The 16,548-nt window shown below is 38.6% G+C and overlaps 1 protein-coding gene across 1 annotated transcript in view; it reads left to right on the top strand.

Annotated features, from left to right (window-relative positions):
* Nucleotides 1–16,548, top strand: part of LOC137294556 (protein cappuccino-like) — a 66,495-nt gene that overhangs the window by 38,084 nt on the left and 11,863 nt on the right. The window contains exons 12-19 of the mRNA XM_067825601.1: nt 643–715; nt 1,049–1,122; nt 1,503–1,686; nt 1,976–2,071; nt 2,705–2,756; nt 3,598–3,747; nt 3,953–4,043; nt 6,348–6,391. Of these exons, the coding sequence (XP_067681702.1) occupies nt 643–715; nt 1,049–1,122; nt 1,503–1,686; nt 1,976–2,071; nt 2,705–2,756; nt 3,598–3,747; nt 3,953–4,043; nt 6,348–6,383 (756 nt within the window). The 3' untranslated portion in view covers nt 6,384–6,391. The remainder of the gene's footprint in view (nt 1–642; nt 716–1,048; nt 1,123–1,502; nt 1,687–1,975; nt 2,072–2,704; nt 2,757–3,597; nt 3,748–3,952; nt 4,044–6,347; nt 6,392–16,548) is intronic.

Here is a 16,548-nt window from a genome sequence, read left to right as displayed (position 1 = left end):
GGGTAGCCTAGTGGTTGAAGTGTTTGCTGATCATGCCAAAGACCTGGTTCGATTCCCGACATGGGTACAATGTGTGAAGCCCATTTCTGGTGTCCCCCATCATGAAATTGATGGAACATTGCTAAAAACTGCTTGAAACCGAACTTACTCACTCTTCAAAGTCAAGTTATGCTCATAATTCCTTTATGCTCAAGCAGTTTGACATCTTAAAATATTATGTATGTGAAGTTATTGAGGGTAGATATACAAATGAAATTTGTATAACATTTTGTTGACCTATGATCCTGGTTATTCTCTCGAATTTGTAAAGGTTAAATCAACAGTAAAGGATTGAAGTATGAAAAGTAGTTGTGAAAGATTTAGCTTTTGAACTTATGAACATGGTGCTTGTTTAACTTGTTTGAAAGTTATTCAGAAGCTGGAACACTAAGGAATGATAACAATATATGGATGAACAACTTCTTTATTGCTGTGGGTGTGACATGGTGTAGGTTCTAACACTGTTATCAAGCAAGTGATAAAGTGACAATATAAAAGATGTTCATCCATATATTGTTCTCCTGCCATGATGTTTGTAGAATAGTGTTCCTCTGTGCTCAAAATGTTGGGATTACAAAGTTACCCTCTGTCCTTGTATTTCAGACTCTTGTAGCAGATGATAATATCAAGCAGATATTTGGCATCATTCTTGTCTTTGGGAATTATATGAATGGAGGTATGTGGGAGTCTGGAATCATTTGACTTTTACATATAATGATTAATCTTTAATATGCAGCTGAGATCATGAGGGAACTTTAAATAGCTAATCTCTTTGATAAAAAGGCTCTTCAAGCTGATTAGAATCAACAAATGGAACTAACTTGTCATAACTTGTCAAAAAATGTCATTCGAAAACATTTGTTTGTATGTTTGTGTTAAGTGTTTTCTAAGAATTGACCAACCACTGTGTAACCATTCCCATATCAAACGTATTGGTTTGTATTATTACACTAAAATTGCTCAAATTCTGCTCTGTCATTTCCTATGATTTGCTGTTCACTTGTTTCAGGCAGCAGAACGCGTGGCCAGGCGGATGGGTTTGGCCTGGAGATTTTACCCAAACTCAAGGATGTCAAGGGAAAGGTAATGGATGCCCGTATGCTGTTTATTTACAGCTGAAAACTTGTGCAGTTTGAGTAATTGTTAGATATGCATGCATCTTTGTAGCTTTTGGATCCTGGAGAATGTCTTGTGACAATTTTAGTTGTATCCTGTGAAGATTTGAGTTAGAATTGATCTTTGTTAACCCACAGGCAAACTGTAGCAAAAATAGGGTTGCGCAACAGATAGAAAATGGCCAGTCTTCATGTATGCGAGCGGAGCGAGCAAAGGTTGGCAACATACTTCCCTTTGCTTTGGTGTGAAAAAATATTTTTGCTTATCAAAATAAAAAATCGCCACCATCACAGGTACACACCCATTTCCTCATTGGGTTTTGCTCTGATTTCTCTCCCTATCTTCAGGACAACCGGACAAGCCTGCTGCAGTATGTTGTAATGCAGTATGTGAAAACAGTGGAGGGCGACAAGGCAGGCACTGACCAAGCCAAGCTACCTCTCCCTGACCCCAGTGATATCAACCAGGCAGCCCTTGTTAACTTTGATGAACTGCAGAAAGAAATCAAGAGAATTAAAAAAGATTTTGATTGTAAGTATTATGTAAGATACCAGTATTCCATCTGATTCGCAGGGTGCTTTTCTACCAAGTGATTGTAGCACTAAGATGATTGTAACTCCCATGCTTTAATATAGACTTATGACAGTCGTAGCACTAAGATTGCTTTGAGCTACGACTGCTTTGAGGAATGGGGCCCAGTACTTGAAATTAAAGGGGCACTTGAATTTGTTAGATTTAATACATAGCATAAATCATTACCATAATTACTGGTTACTGGGTGAATGAATTATGTTATTTTAATGTAACATTTTCTTTTCAGCTGCAGAGACAAGATTTCAGAAAGTGTTAAAATCGGAAGCTTCTGCCAACCACCAACAGCCCTTTAAAGATATCATGACAGAGTTCTTTGCCAAAGGTTAGTAGAAGACAAATATATTCTACCGGTAATTAATGTGTAGTACAGGTTCTTAATAATGTCACCTCATCATAATGTTGGAGCATCTCAGGGATTGCTGGGAGAATTTTTTTCTTGCATGATAAGCAAAATGCACAAAGCTTCATGTCCCCATTTGTACAGTGTAATTGTTTTTATTGAAGTTAAATGGTTCCTTGTTCCCCATTATTTAAAAATCCTGTGTAGCAATCTTTGACTGATCCATGAAATGACAGGAAGTAGATATGGGCCCATCTTAAGCTGTATGAGCTGAATACTAGCCAGTCTTACAGTGAACATTGGGGGAATGAATTATTTGTCTCACAGTCCATAAACAGTATTTTCTCTTCCACCCAGCCCTTTCAGCTATGTGAAATCCCTAAATGAAGCAAGACTACATTTTCCTAAGGTTCTGAACAATCCGTCTCAGTTGGGCTCTTTCAAGTTGAAAGGAATCATTTCTCTTTATCTTACATTGTTACACCAGTCCCTCTTTGTTTTCCCTCTGTTACATGACTGGAACACTGAGTCTTGGTCTAGCTAGTCCCTGACACATGCAGGGAACATATCCATATGTACACAACTGAGGACTGAACAGTCTGTTGATCATTACAGGTCAGCAGGACTTTGTGGATCAACAGGAAAACCTCTCAGAGTGTCAACAGAAGTGAGTCCACATCTATTGACATTTTACCTCTGTGGATGTTTGTGGGATTCTCTTGGAAGGTTTATACCATCCAGATCAGATTTTGAAATATTTTAATTTTCCACAGTTATAATAGCATATTCATTTTGATAGTTATGTGCAACATCATGAAATTTGTTTGTGGGTTTATATGGTGAGTGGAAGTGTATGAAACTCCTAAATAAAAGAGGAAGCCCACAGCGCTGATAAATGAAAAATCTTGCTGGCCCTATTAACATGTAACCAGCCCTGTTATTTAAAATAGGAAACAGAGATAAGGTGTTATTACTATTAAAATAATGTAATTAAGGAATAACTTGTAGTGATGTAAACTTCAACATGTACAAAAGAAAAAAAACCCAACATAACTTGGTGGTCTCTGTTGATTCATTCATTGTCACTGCCATCTGAATCAAAAAGGAAAAACATTGTTAATTGGCTGAAAGCATTCTCTAGGGTAGGCTGATATGTGGAAGTTATGGTTTGATCATGAACGGTACAGATGTCTCTAGCAACCACTGTTGTAAATCATTATTGAAACATTTCCCGTAGTCAGTGACATGATCAAATATATACCCTTGGAAAAAGTATTGGCCCATCGGGCTGGCTGTAAAATAAAGTTGTAAGCCCAACATGTAATGAGCAAGCAGCAGGCTGTCAGGCAGGTGCTATTTCATACGCTGTGTCTGCTCATGTTCCTTTAAGGTGGCAATAGAACTGATTTAACTTGAAATTATAATGAATCCATCGTCAGTTGGTGAAATACATATGAGTGTTTCATGTTTTTGTTTGCAAAGTAAGTTGGATTTTTGTTTTTTATCAGGTTTAAAGAAATGGTACAGTTTTTCTGTGTTAAGCCCAAGGGAGGTGACTCCGCTGTGACCCCTGAATATCTGTTTTCATTTTGGTTGGGATTCTGCAAGGAATTTAAGGATTTTTGGAAGAGAGAACAACAGCGTATCATCAAACAGAGGTGAGGATGCACACACATGCTGTGTGGAATTAATAGTCAACAATTGGTGATGCTTCTAATGCAAACTAAAGTCCTGAAAATATAGTAAATGTACCATTTAGTAATTCAGGTTGTAGAAAATACTTTTTGTCAGTGAATAGTTCAGCATATTGCGCAAGTATCAGATTTTGCAAAAATGATGGTTAAGTTGGGTGTATTTTTCCAGGATAAAAGATAGTGAAAATAAGGTTCAGAAGATCATGGGAAACAAAACAGCTGCTGCTCCCCCGAAGATGGCTCGTAAAGCAGGAGGACTGGTAAGACAACTGATATTTTCAAAAATAGAATACAAAATACAAGTCACTGGGCACTGTGTGATAGGTCCCAATGCTTGTAGCCCCTCTGGGGCAGTGGGGTAGCCCAGTGGTTAAAGCATTGGTTCATCATGCCGAAGACCTGAGTTCAAATCCCCACCTGGGTACAATGTGTGAAGCCCATTTCTGGTGCCCATGTTGTGATGTTGCAGGAATATTGCTGAGAGACGTGTAAAACCAAACTCAGTGTAACCCTGCCGGTGAAGCCATCAAGAGTACACAATATGCTGAGAAGAACAAGACCTGCTGATGCTGTGTTTTAGGTCCCCTAGATCCTATAACTAACACTTGTAGTCCCTCTGGGAAGGCAAGTGAGAATGCACAAAATACAAACAAGAATAGGTGCCCTGGACACTGTGTGATATTATTGGTTCCCAGTGTCTAGTGCTCCTAACCCCTCTGATTTGGCTGCCGATACTGCAAATGTGCAGATAGAAAAGGTCCCTGGTACTCTATCTTTGTCTCCTCTTTGTAGTTTCCTTAGGGGATATGGTCCTTAGATAGAATAGATCCCTGGTACTCTGTATTTGTCTCCTCTCTGTAGTTTTCTTTGGGAATATGGTCCTTAGGTACCAGCTGCAGATTCCCATCCTCTCACTTCAAGGTCTAAATAGGTCCCTATTATGTGATGACAGGATAGGTCTCCAGTACATATCATATTAGCCTCTCATTACAGATTTTGGCCAGGAAAGGTGTCTTGTATATCATCCTGGATATCCCCAGGGTATACGTTCTCATGAATCTCCACTGTACCCTGGTTGCATCTATGGGTTGGCCCGATAATTTTATTACCTCCCTTTATTACCGGCTCCGTATTTCACAGTAGCCAATCTGCTAAGCTGCCTTTATATATGAGTATCAACAGAGATAGCGGTTGCAGCTGGGAAAGTTTGTTCACAGTTCCCATCAGATTTGGGGGAAATAATACAGACAACTTGATAGGTCTGAAACTTTTTTAAAAATGCGTGCAAGAAGAGAACCTCGGCATGGTTTGTGTTGATACGTTTAATCAGGTAGATGATTTAGAAAGCAAAAATGCGTTGTGATTTGTTCGCTCAACTTCTCAGCATAGACATATGCCATAGAGATATCAAAGATGTTGTATACTATATTTGTGGATTTCTATTTTATGGATTTCCTACGCTGAAGAGGTTAACAGTACCAGGTGTGTGACTCACACTGGACTTTCAAGGGATGTCAAGTATCCAATGCTTGTAACCCCTCTAGATTCTAGGTCAGAATAGCTCTCCGCTACCTCATGACCATCTCACCAATTTTTATTAAATTTTGCTTATTAATCAACATGACAAATGAGTGGGTTACATACTGGTAGTATAATGCCTCATGTGAAATTTTACAGCTATATATGGCAAACATTAGATAAGGTTACTATTAATTTATTGCTTCCAGCATGTATCTGTGAAGCAAAATGAGACATAAATGATATTCTTAAACTTCTTGTAAGGTTTATGTCAAGCCTGATGCAGGAAGTAATATGCCCTGAAGAGTTGTCTCCCTTTGTCAGATAGGCCGGTTGATGCGTTCTCATCTAAATGTAGATCAATGGTCATTCATGAGCTGAAATTAGGAAATCACAGTTTTCATGGATATTATTTAAAGCAAAGTCCTTGACTCTGTTCCAAAATGTATGTACAATACCAGATTGTGTTTTAAAGAAACCAAATATGATTTTCTAAGGAAAACCAAGTTCTATGGATAGTCAACTTCTTTATTGCAATGAATGCGACATTTTGGTGTAGGAACTAACACCGTTTTCATCCTTTGCTCGATAACGGTGTTAGTACCTACACTGAAACGTTGTATCCATTGCAATAAAGAAGTTGACTATCCACAGAACTTGGTTTTCCTTCATCTATACAACTTCTAAAGTGCCTTTCAAAGAAGATATGAATTTCTTGTTATGATAATATTATTTGTCTGAAGTAGTTGATTTGAAGCATTCTAAAATGTGTCCTATAATCCATTCTAAATGACTTTCACTTTCAACTGTAACAAGTCCCGTCTGTTTAGGGGTGCAACTGACCCAGAGGTTATATGTCTACTCCTAGCTGTGTGGAGCCATGTCCTGCCAGTGCTAGAGAATATGGGTATTAATACCAGATTTGTTTTAGCTATGATTTGATCTGTTACCACCATCAGGGTACAAGTGTAAGGTTGTTGATCAAAGGATTTTGTCTGGAACTCCTGGTGCCACCCTCTACAATATGACATGTTTTATGTTTTCAGAAAGACAGGCTAGCACAGAAAGGATTGCTGGGTTGAAATTCATGGTAAGATCTTCTTACATTATTTGATAAGAATGATTGTTTACAAATATGTTGAAAAGCTTAAGTTGTTATTGTTGTTTTTCCACATATTATCATTACCTGCAGTACAGAACATTTTACCTGCAGCACAGAACATTTTCATTTTCTCATGGCATTCCTGCCATGTTGAAAAGGTAATTCATCTGATGGTTTTATTTGTGTTTTATCTGATTTTTTAGAAATTCCTGGGACATAAAAAAGTTAGATAGCATACAAAGCCTATGGCTTTAACTTTCTTTATGTTTGATGTCCTTTTTATTTTCCTACACATGATGTACTGGGTGGGGATCAGAGAGCGATAATTAGTCAAGGGAGATAACTTTTGTCACTTTGCTAACTTATTCACTTTGTTCACGAACAGTAGGATTTGGTTTTGTAATTTATGTGGACAGAAGTAAAAATGATCAATGAATATTATGATAATGACAAGAGTAGTATTGACAGTTACCACTCATGTATGCATACTTTGTTTAAATGTGTGCATGCGTGCGTGTGCATGCACATGTACGCGCTGATACAATAATAGTTTGATTCATGGATGTAGAGATGAATGGTTTCATGATGTAAGTGATGGGTGTGTACATGCTTGCATTTAAAAAAATTAATCAATGTTTAGAAGAGTAGATCCATGAATTGCCTGATGAATGGATTATTGATTTGGATTAAAGTTGAAAAATGATGTGTGTGTTGATGAATCGGTTAAAGGTTTCAATGATGAGTGATGTGAGTGTAGATGAATCAGTTAGATTTCAATGATGCATGTGTTGATGAATCAGTTAAAGATTTCAATAATGAGTGCGTTGATGAATCAGTCAAAGATTTCAATGATGAGTGATGTGTGTGTAGATGAGTCAGTTAAAGATTTCAATGATGTGTGTGTAGATGAATCAGTTAAAGATTTCAGTGATGTGGATGTAGATGAATCAGTCAAAGATTTCAATGATAGGTGTATAGATGAATCAGTTAAAGATTCCAATGATGTGTGTGCAGATGAATCAGTTAAAGATTTCAATGATGTGTGTGTAGATGAATCAGTTAAAGATTTCAATGATGTGCATGTAGATGAATCAGTCAAAGATTTCAGTGATGTTTGTGTTGATGACTCAGTTAAGGATTTCAATGATGTGCATGTAGATGAATCAGTTAAAGATTTCAATGATGTTTGTGTTGATGACTCAGTTAAGGATTTCAATGATGTGCATGTAGATGAATCAGTCAAAGATTTCAATGATGTTTGTGTTGATGACTCAGTTAAGGATTTCAATGATGTGCATGTAGATGAATCAGTTAAAGATTTCAATGATGTTTGTGTTGATGACTCAGTTAAGGATTTCAATGATGTGCATGTAGATGAATCAGTTAAAGATTTCAATGATGTTTGTGTTGATGACTCAGTTAAGGATTTCAATGATGTGCATGTAGATGAATCAGTCAAAGATTTCAATGATGTTTGTGTTGATGACTCAGTTAAGGATTTCAATGATAGGTGGAATAATGATTCAGTTGATAGATGTGTAGCTGAGTGTAATGATGGATGGAGTAATGATTTAGGATGACTGATGGTTATGTAGATAGATGGATAAATGATTTAATAGATTGATTTGTTGAATTATAGTTTCATCGATGGGTGTGTAGATGCATGGATCAGTGATTTGATAGATGGTTATGTAAATCGATGATTCAATTCTGAATGGATGGTTATGTAGTAGAATGATCATATGATTGGTTTGAAGTGATTTGTGGGCTGATTGATGATTTGATTGATGGATAGATAGATTGCCTAATTAATAATTGAATTGATTGGTGTGCAGATGTATGGATTGATAAATAGATTGATGACACATTTGATAGATGGTTGATGAAAGATTAAAGGTGAGATATATGCAGATGAATGGATTGATGGCATATTTAATAGATGGTTGAGGAAAGATTTAAGGGGAGATATATTGATTACTGTGTGCAGATGAATGGATTGATGGCATATTTAATAGATGGTTAATAAAAGATTGAAGGGGAGATCAATGGATTACTGTGAATTGTTTGACTAACTAATTGGTTTGACTCATGACTTTTTTCCCATCTCCCCCAATACCTTTATCACAAGTAATACCAATTCTCATAAAATGCCAGTATTGTTAATTGAGTCATCTTTTGCCAAATAGGAAGGTAACATTTTTATTCTGAATATGATGATAGTTTGGATAATGGGGTCATCAGTAAAATTACTAGGTACAAGTAAATCCTCTTGGTGACTATAAGTACATTCAGTGCAGATAAACTGATGGGATGACTTGGCTGTGTTAATCATTGCACTGAACTCAGATCATGATCGTCAGTCCACCAAGTATCCATACTTATATTATGACTTGTGTGTATGGGAGGATGTCAGTGAGGACAATGCTGCGGCATGTAGAGGGCTTTGTACGTGGGGTATGTCAGGACTGGAGAAACACATTAAGTGTACATGCACCGAGTGAACTCTCAGTTTGACTCCACTCATTGCTGTCAGAGCGGAGAAACTAGGGGATATATTGCATATGTCAGTGGCATCTAAACCAAAGAGATTGTTTGTCTTGTTCGTGTATGTGATCTCCATAACTACTGGCATTTGAATTTGTCCTGTCCCAGGAACATTTGGGACTCATTTTGATTTGCATTGAATTTGAGGATAATAGCATCTAGGTTATGCATATATATTTGAATGAATATATTCTCTTTTCTTTTTATATTCAGATGTTTCCTTTAAATACCTGGGGTAGAAGGGTGGACAAGTGGTTAAGGCATTTGCTTATCTTACCAAAGACATGGGTACAATGTGTGACGCCCATTTCTGGTGCTCCCACCTTGAAATTGCTGGATTAATGATAAATGTGGTGTAAAACCATACTCACACACACACTCACTCACTCACTCACTCACTCACTCACTCACTCACTCACTCACTCACTCACTCACTCACTCACTCACTCACTCACTCACTCACTCACTACTCACTCACTCACTCATTTAAATGGCTGGAACCTGGAGACACTGATCCCTTGCTACATCAGGTACCCTGTCGAATATTTAACCAGTGTCACATTGCCTACACCAGCCGCAACCCCACCCCCATGTGCTATATTCAGAACCTGTCCCTGCCCAGTACCCTGCCCCAAGGTCCCTATTTCTATTCCGCTGCCTACACCAAACATCCTGCCCCACCCCCATGTGCTATATTCAGAACCTGTCCCTACCCGATACCCTTCTCCAAGGTCCCTGTTTCTATTCCATTGCCTATTCTATTCCAATGAATCAAGACCTGGGTTTGATTCCCCACATGGGAACAATGTGTGAAGCCCATTTCGACATTGCTGGAATACTGCTAAAAGCAGCGTAAAACTGAACTCACTCACTTATCCACTAGATACCTCCTTTATTCCTTACACCCAGTATTCTGTCCTTCCCCGATACAAGGTAACCTAGCTCCTCTTCTCTACCACTCTTCACATCTTTGTACCTATTCTCACAACCAGTACTCTACCCTAATTCCCTAATACTCTCTTGGCATACCCAACCGCACAATACCTTATCCTACTCCTTATCCTAGTCCCAGTATCTTCTTCTCTCTTGCTCTTCTCATACACCCATTATCTTCCTCCTTATCCTTAGACCCGCTTCCCTCGTTTCAAACTGGTCACCTGCTACCTAATCCTTCTTATCCTTAGACCTACTACCATCATTCTTAAACAGTCACCCACTACCTTTCTTCTGATCCTTAGATCTATACCATCATTCCTACCTAATCACTCACCACCCTTCCTCTTATCCTGAGATCCACTACCTTCATTTTTGCCTGACACAGACTATCCTCATCCTATCATGATGCCCACTACCCTTAGTGCTACCTATACACTCATAACCCTCCAGCTGGACCTGACCTGACACCCACTATCTTCACTGTGACAAGTAGACCCATTACCCTCATTTCCACTTGGTGATCACAACCCTCCAACTGGACCCGACCTGACACCCACTATCTTCACTGTGACAAGTAGACCCATTACCCTCATTTCCACTTGGTGATCACAACCCTCCAACTTGACCTGACCTAACACCCACTGTCGTCACTCTGATGAGTACACCCATTACCCTTCTTCCTACCTGGTGATCACAACTCTCATTCCTACCTTACCTGACACCTACCACTGTCCTCACTTTGACTCTGTTAAAGCCCCGGGGCTTAAATTCCTGTTACCTATTTCCTATGGACCCTTAACCCTGCATGACACCTACTACCCTCCCCTCTACTCTCAGACTAATAACTACACCTTCTTCTTGATCCTTCCTATCTTCCTCATACTTCCCAGTCCGTGATGATCAGGGGTAGAATAGGGCTTCAGCAACCCATACTTGCCACAAAAAGTGACTATGCTTGTTGTAAGAGGCGACTAATGGGATCGGGTGATCTTGCTTGCTGACTTGATTGACACATGTCATTGGTTCCTAAATGCACAGAACGATGCTCATGCTATTGATCTCTGGATTGTCTGGTCAGACTTGATTATTTATAGACTTTCACCATATAGCTGAAATTGCGAAGTGTGGCATAAAACTAAACTCGCCCACTCCTCATCTTTCGGACCAATACCCTCCTCATCCTGACTACTCTAACCCAACACCTTCACACCCCTCCTTGCAACTCCCACCAACTGGCTGTTGTAACAGAGGGAACAATTCCATATGCCAGTACTGTACAGTTACCTCCCTTTGTGCCCGCCACTGACCCCTATTGTAGCAGGTGTGATCAGTCAGTGTCTAGGAGGTGGGAGCATATCGGGAGAAGTATTGCTCCTGATACATCAAAGATAGACTAATTAGCTTGCAGTTGAGTGCACTCCCATTCATAAACATCACCTAATGTGGGAGTCTTCACACAGAGACAAATCATTCTCACATGGGGCAGAGGTCCATGAGCAGCAGTTTGATAACGTGAGAGAAGTGATGGGGTGCCAGGGTCATGTCTTGATCAGGCAAAGGGCTGTGAGGCAAACTTACATTCTTTCTGCCTCAAACTATACATCAGTCTGAACGGTTCTATTAGTAAGAGTTCCTCTGACAGCAGGTTGTGAGACCCCAGGAGATAGAGTTAACTGCTCTGAACATGGTGCTCATCTGTCACTTCTACATGTGTCTTCAGTGTTACATGTTTACCTGGAAGGTGCATGTGTGAGATGCTTGTGGTCATTTTTGTATAACTGATAAATATGTGGTTATTTCTCAGCAACAAAACAAAACTAGTCCTGTTATCCTTGACTGTTTAATCAACCCATGAAGGCCCCTTGGTAGAATAGGCCTCAGCAACCCATGCTTGTCATTATAGGCCACTATGCATGTCGTTAGAGGCAACTAACGGGATCAGGTGGTCAGGCTCGCTAACTTGGTTCATACATGTCATCGGTTCCCAATTGCGCAGATCGATGCTCGTGTTGTTGGTCACTGAATTGTCTGGTCCAGACTCAATTATTTACAGACTGCCACCATATAGCTGGACTATTGCTAAGTGCGGCGTAAAACTAAACTAAACAAACTCACTCACTCACTCACTCAGTTCTGAAGATGGATATGAGGTGCTTGTTTTGTGTTAGATGTTGCTTTTAGAACTACTGACTATTCCAAAAACAAATGTTGAATTATCACACATACACATTAAAAGACTAAGATTGAGTGAGTCAGTAAGTGAACAAGAGAGTAAGGTTTTATGCAACTTTGTTAGTATTCTAGCAAGATCACAGCAGAGGTACACCAAATATCGCCTTCATTCTCTGTACCCATAGGGAATTGAAACATAATTTTCAGTAAAAATGTAGCACAAGGGTATCCCCCACCACCTGCATGATGGCAGGAGTTGATGCAATTGTTTTGTTTGGTTGTTTTATTTCCACATTATCCCATTTTAACTGCATTCACTTCTAGTAGAAAAGGCTACACAAGGCCAGGTAGGCATGGGGTGTATCTCGTGACGCATTTCGTATAGTGTGTACTCATGAGACAAAGATACTGTGAGCATGTGAGCCGTTATATAGAGAAACATCTCAGTGGCAGTGTTGTTTGTGACGTCACATGATGTTTTCTGTCTGTGACGTCATGACATCATAGCTTACTGCTGGTGGGGGATCACTGGTGGTAGTAATGTGTGAGTGCTAGCTGTCTTTTTCCATTCACTTCTACTCAAGATTTGGATTTCCTTGATCCCTTTCACAAAGAATGCTTCCTCCAGGCGGTCTAAGAACTCCTTCATGGAAAAACTGATGGCAGTTTCATGTTCATAATGCTTCCAAACTGTTCCTTCTCAAAATATTCACCAGGTATATAAGATTTTACCCTTGAAAGAACCTATGAGCTTGAATTTCTGTGTAAACCCTTGATGAACATTCTGTTTATTGAAATGTTATAATACAGAGTATGAGTGGCTGTAACTGCAATTTAGAGTATTTGCGATAAAAATCACATCTAACATATAGTACTCCTTGTCATGCAAAATCCTGACCAATTCCCTTGAGTTGTTGTTGGTAATGCATTCAATAGACCACAGTTCCTTAAGTCTTCATCAAACTGAACCAGATGTGGCATCCAGATGCGTAATTTGTCATTGTCATTGTGTCTGTCTTTAGTGATTTTGATTAATTGAATGGAGTTAACAGATAAATAAATGTTAACTGATTTATCTGTTAGTCCGTGTGACAGTATGGGAGGAACTCTTCGTCCTTACAGAAGTTAATTAGATGACCCGCCAGGAGCCACAAACCCATGCCTCTGTCTCACAGTCAGCAAGATTAATGTAGCCTACTGAATGAGGCCTCTGTCTGCATAGAAACATTCTTGACATTTCTACACACTTATCTTTTATTAAAACTTCATAATATTAAGTAAATACCCTTAAAATGACCTTCACGCCATTGTCTTGAACTGTTAAAAGTATTTAGATCTTCTTTGAGTGAATTAGCTGATTATTCCTGCCTCTCTGACATTTATTTTATTTGAAAACAGGATAGTTATTTAAACTGTCTTATCTGCTCTTCCTTTTGATGGTAGATTTGTCATTTATTGATCATATACTTTCAAAAGTAAATTGTCTGACATCCATATCCAAATTTTTATTAGAGGCTCAGAATCTGTAAAAAAAATCATAATAGCAGAGGGAACAGCCCTTTGGAAGTTTTTAAAGAGACAGGATTTGTATTATGTAGTATTTACAAAGAGATAATCTTTGTTTTTGTAGTAGGTTAAAGAAAGACATTAGAGGGTCCTGTATGAAGTAGACAAGCTCTTCCAAATGCCGACTGGAGCCACCGGTCCTATTAACCGATTACTGCAGATGTAAAGTTGTCATGTAGAGGTGGATATAAAGTAAAACATCCCAACCTGAGACAGCCGTCATAAACTGGAGCCTCTATCATGGTAGCATTTGTTTATAGAACAGGGCTATCTTGATAATCCTTCTTGTGCAATCTTGTTTAATGTTATCACTGGAGATTAGCTTTGTCAAAATACTCTGCAATTGTGGTTTGTGGTAAAATTGTCGGTATATGTGTCAGTTGCTCTTAGGGAAGGTCCTGTCTCGCTGGAAATTGGTAAGGATGTTTGTAGATGGTGTATGGGTTTAGTGAAAGAAACAGTGAGGAATAGAGTTTAGTAACGCATGGGCATCAAAGAATTTATGGCTTATGATAATTCAAACCCATGCAGCCAAAGTCTATTTAATGCTGTGGAAGAATAATTATGTTGCACATGTATTGCTTCAACAAACTTGTTTTCTGTTGTCTGCATGCCCATATTTGATCTTGTAATGTATCTTCACTACTCTCTGGTGTCATGAGCAGAATGCTGTGTAGTCCCCATGCAGTGACTTATGCTTTGTCTCTCAGTATATATCAGTTTGTTTGAACCAGCTGACAGCTTTTAAACGATTATGAAAACCTGAAGCGGAGGAAATTTAGACTTGTTTTATTCAGCTTTTTAACATTACAGAAAGGGATGGGTTCTGAGACAGACTGTCCTCAGGGGTTGGTGTATACATGAGTTACGTCTCATTACATTATGTCTCAATCTGAGTGGCTCACTACAAAGTTCTTATGTAACAAGACCTGTTTCATATGATAAGATGTGTGATGTACATACCAACAGATGAACAGTTGTTGTAGGTATATCAGTGGTCGCACTAACACAGAAACATGCCCTTATCACGCAAAAAACTATTTTGTGCGTATGTTTTGGACGCATAGATTCTGATCTACATAATTTCAAAAAGTACCTTAAAGCTGCAACATAGAGACAATCAATAAATTTTAACATGATTTGGGATTATACTGAAAATTTTGCATGCAAAAGATTTGGACTGCATATTTATAATTTGATTTCTGCACACACTCGTAGAAAACCTACCATAATCACTGTATATAAGTAGTATCTTTGCAGCACTAGATCCCAGGACATCCCAGGTTTGTGAAGTGCAAACAGTCTCAGCACATCTGCTACTGTTCAAGCAGACAGCCTCTTTGTTTCTTGATTAACTGATCAACAACAAGAAAATTCAACAGTAAAATTCAACGAAACTTGTTAGATTTAATATACATTGTGTGTCTCATCTGTTTTTAAGAATTAGAAAGGTAAAAACAATTATTATAAAGCGCAACCAAAAATACTGTTTATCAGTCAGTTAATGGAGGCAATGATTTGTCACCTATTTACCCATTTTTTATGAACACAATGAATAGAACTCTATTAATGGCCATGATATTTTGAAATCTAATGCTAAAATCTGTGGCCACTGCAAATTCAAGCACCTTTCCTTCTGCAACAAAAGAAAATGAAGAGGTCTGAACACACTGACTGGTACAATGCCAATAATGATCAGATACACAAATTCAGTGATTCATTTTATCAAATCTAGTTCAGGTAAATGTATTTATATTTAGTCTAGATATCGGTCCATCTTATTCTTTTTCACATAGTTGTGATTAACTAACATTTTAATGATGTTTTTCTCAAAATGGCATTTTTTTTCTTTGAAAACATTTCATCAAACGATACGTCAACCATGAAAAGTGGTATTTCTTAAAATACAAGGCTTATCGACTGTAGTCGTCAAATTCAAATGCCCCAAGATACTTATTGCCCATCTTCTTAAATGTCCCTGTTATCAACATTTTCCCATTTTATCAGGAGTATGTTCTCTTAAGTCAATGAAATATTGTGCTAACAAACTGTATCCTTGACATATGTGTTATCTTCTGACATAATGCAATTATCCTGCTGATAAACTGAGATCTCATAAACTCTCCTTAAGTATACTTTAAACCACATTTATTATGCATGTATGGATGACATACGCCAAGATGTCTGAGTTGGTGTTTGAATTTTCCCATCCTTTCTGTATATCAATAGCAAAATCAGATTATCTTTACATAAATCAGTGTAAGTGGTAATTTTACTCAACTGCCTCACCCAACCCTCATACAACATTATCTAGATCCCCATCTTTGCCCCCACTGCTCTGTCACCCCTGCCTACCAGTACATCATTGGTCCCACCAAGAACTCCATGTTGACTTCAGCTCTGTTGAACTTCAACCAGTACTGTTGGTCTCATCTAGAATGATCTTGATCCCTCCTCCATGTAACCTACAGTGCTGGTCCCCCCCTGGAACTCTCTCTTGATCTTGATATCCGCTTTCTAATTTCAACGTCCACTGCTGGTTGCACTTACAGCGCTTTCTATTTCACCTTTTTGTAACTTCAGCACCTGTACCACTTAGAACTCTCTTTTCATCTCACATCTGTGTAACCATAATTTTTCAGCTCTGGTTCCACCTAGATCTCTGTCTTGATCTCACCCTACAGCCCTGGTATCCCCTAGAACTCAATTTTCAGCTGAGCCTACTATGCTGATTCTGCCTTAATCTCTATCTTGATCTCAAGCTACAGTGCTGGTCCTGCCTGGAACTCTGTCTTGATCTCAAGCTACAGTGCTGGTCCTACCTAGAACTCTATCTTAGTCTCAGCCTACAGTGCTGATCCTACCTAGAACTCTATCTTGATGTCAACCTAAAGTACCATCTACAACTGTTTCTTGACACCATTACC

Source organism: Haliotis asinina, chromosome 8 (genome assembly GCF_037392515.1).
Source record: "Haliotis asinina isolate JCU_RB_2024 chromosome 8, JCU_Hal_asi_v2, whole genome shotgun sequence".
NCBI classification, from domain to species: domain Eukaryota; kingdom Metazoa; phylum Mollusca; class Gastropoda; order Lepetellida; family Haliotidae; genus Haliotis; species Haliotis asinina.
The sequence above is the reverse complement of the archived record's forward strand: the minus strand, read 5'-3'. Positions and strand labels throughout refer to the sequence as shown.